Here is a 1757-nt window from a genome sequence, read left to right as displayed (position 1 = left end):
TTCCTTCCTTTCTTTCTTTCTTTTCCTTTCTTTCTTTCTTTCTTTCTTTCTTTCTTTCTTTCTTTCTTTCTTTCTTTCTTTCTTTCTTTCTTTCTTTCTCTCTCTGTCTCTCTCTCTTTCTTTCTTTCCTTTCCTCTAATTTTTATTATCCTTAAGTAGTTTACAAAAAGATTTCAGTGGCCAGTGGTTGGGGATGTTGCTCAGTGGAGGAGCACTTGCCTAGGAAGTGCAAGGTCCTGAGTTTGGTCCTCAGCTCTGGTGAAAATAAAAGGCAAAAAAGTTCCAATTTATAAGTAAAATACATCTTGATCAATGTTACCTCTTTCATCATTCTCCCCCATCTCTCCTGTATAATGCTTCTTAATAACCTTATTTTAACTCATTAACAAAACTTAAAATGCTTCTTCATATTTTATCTAGGTACCATCCCAAGGGAACATAATATGCCATTTGACTTCAAGAAATTCATTGCTTAATCAACAATTATTTAACTTTTATTAGGTGAGCACAGAGATGAAATTAAAATTGTTCTCAATGCCACAATGAGATTACAAATCATTATGTCGAAAAACAAACTTTACATCTTTGGCGGGGGGAGGGAGAGGGGGACTAGGGGAGCATGTGGGGGGAGGGAGGATGGGAAGGAATGGGAAGGGGAAACAAAGGAAGGCTACAATGCTTGATAAGAAATGTACTCATTATCTTGCCCATGTAATTGTAACTTCTCTGTATGGTATTTTCACAATAAAAAAAAGAAAAAAGAAATTAAAATTGTTTCCTCATATTACTGATTTTGTTGAAGTTCTTCATTTCAATGAAGTAATATATTACTTTTTCACTTGGGCTTGAACTCAAGCATTGTGCTGCCAGTTTGTTTTCTTGCTCAAGAACTAGGGCGTTACCTTTTGAGCCACAACACCATTCCAGCTTTTTTCATGGTTAACTAGAAACAGAGTATTAAAATAGACTGGGTCTGAAGACATGAGCCATGGGCACCCAACACATATTTACGTTTGAATAAACTTGGGCTGCACAGCTAAGGAATATTTGGTATAAGTCCTTGAGAAAAGGCTCATAGTTTAGTGCACATAGTACAGTCATGGATAGAATACTGGAATTGTCCATATAGGTCTCTCATAGATCAATGTGGAAAATTTCATGAAAAATCAGAAGATAGAGACATAACTTGACCAAAGGGGATGGTGTGTGTGTGTGTGTGTGTGTGTGTGTGTGTGTGTGAAAGAGAGAAAGAGGCAGCAGAGATGGGAGAGAAGAAGGGAAGGAGAGAAGGAGGAAAGGAAAGATAGAGGGAAAGAAAGAGAGAGAGAAATAAAACACAAGAACCCTTGAATTATGACTAGAAATTAGTAAGGTAATGAGATGGAAGAATGAACAGGATAACTTAACCAGATTTATTTCGTGGACTTGAAATATTTCCAAACTGAAAACACATTTAGGGTTACTAAAATGAAAGGTTTGAACATAGCTTCGAGAACTGCATCATATTCTTTCATTTCTTTGTGCAGTAGTAAGAAAGCAATGTCATTGATGATGCTGGGGCCAGCTTACAACCACACAATGGAGTCCCCAGCTGCCTTCATCCTTGTGGGCATTCCAGGTTTGCAGTCTTCATATCTCTGGCTGGCTATCTTCCTGAGTGCTATGTACACCACAGCCCTGTTAGGAAACACCCTCATCATGACTGTGATCTGCATGGATTCTACTCTCCAAGAGCCCATGTATTGCTTCCTGTGTGT

General features: G+C 38.0%; 1 protein-coding gene across 1 annotated transcript in view; it reads left to right on the top strand.

Annotated features, from left to right (window-relative positions):
- The first annotated feature begins 1539 nt into the window (after nucleotides 1-1539).
- LOC105983917 (olfactory receptor 52I1-like) overlaps nucleotides 1540-1757 on the top strand; it is a 1209-nt gene continuing 991 nt past the window's right edge. The window contains exon 1 of the mRNA XM_013013948.1: nucleotides 1540-1618. Within this exon, the coding sequence (XP_012869402.1) occupies nucleotides 1540-1618 (79 nt within the window). The remainder of the gene's footprint in view (nucleotides 1619-1757) is intronic.

Source organism: Dipodomys ordii, unplaced genomic scaffold (assembly GCF_000151885.1).
Source record: "Dipodomys ordii isolate 6190 unplaced genomic scaffold, Dord_2.0 Scaffold22, whole genome shotgun sequence".
Lineage (NCBI taxonomy): Eukaryota > Metazoa > Chordata > Mammalia > Rodentia > Heteromyidae > Dipodomys > Dipodomys ordii.
The sequence above is the reverse complement of the archived record's forward strand: the minus strand, read 5'-3'. Positions and strand labels throughout refer to the sequence as shown.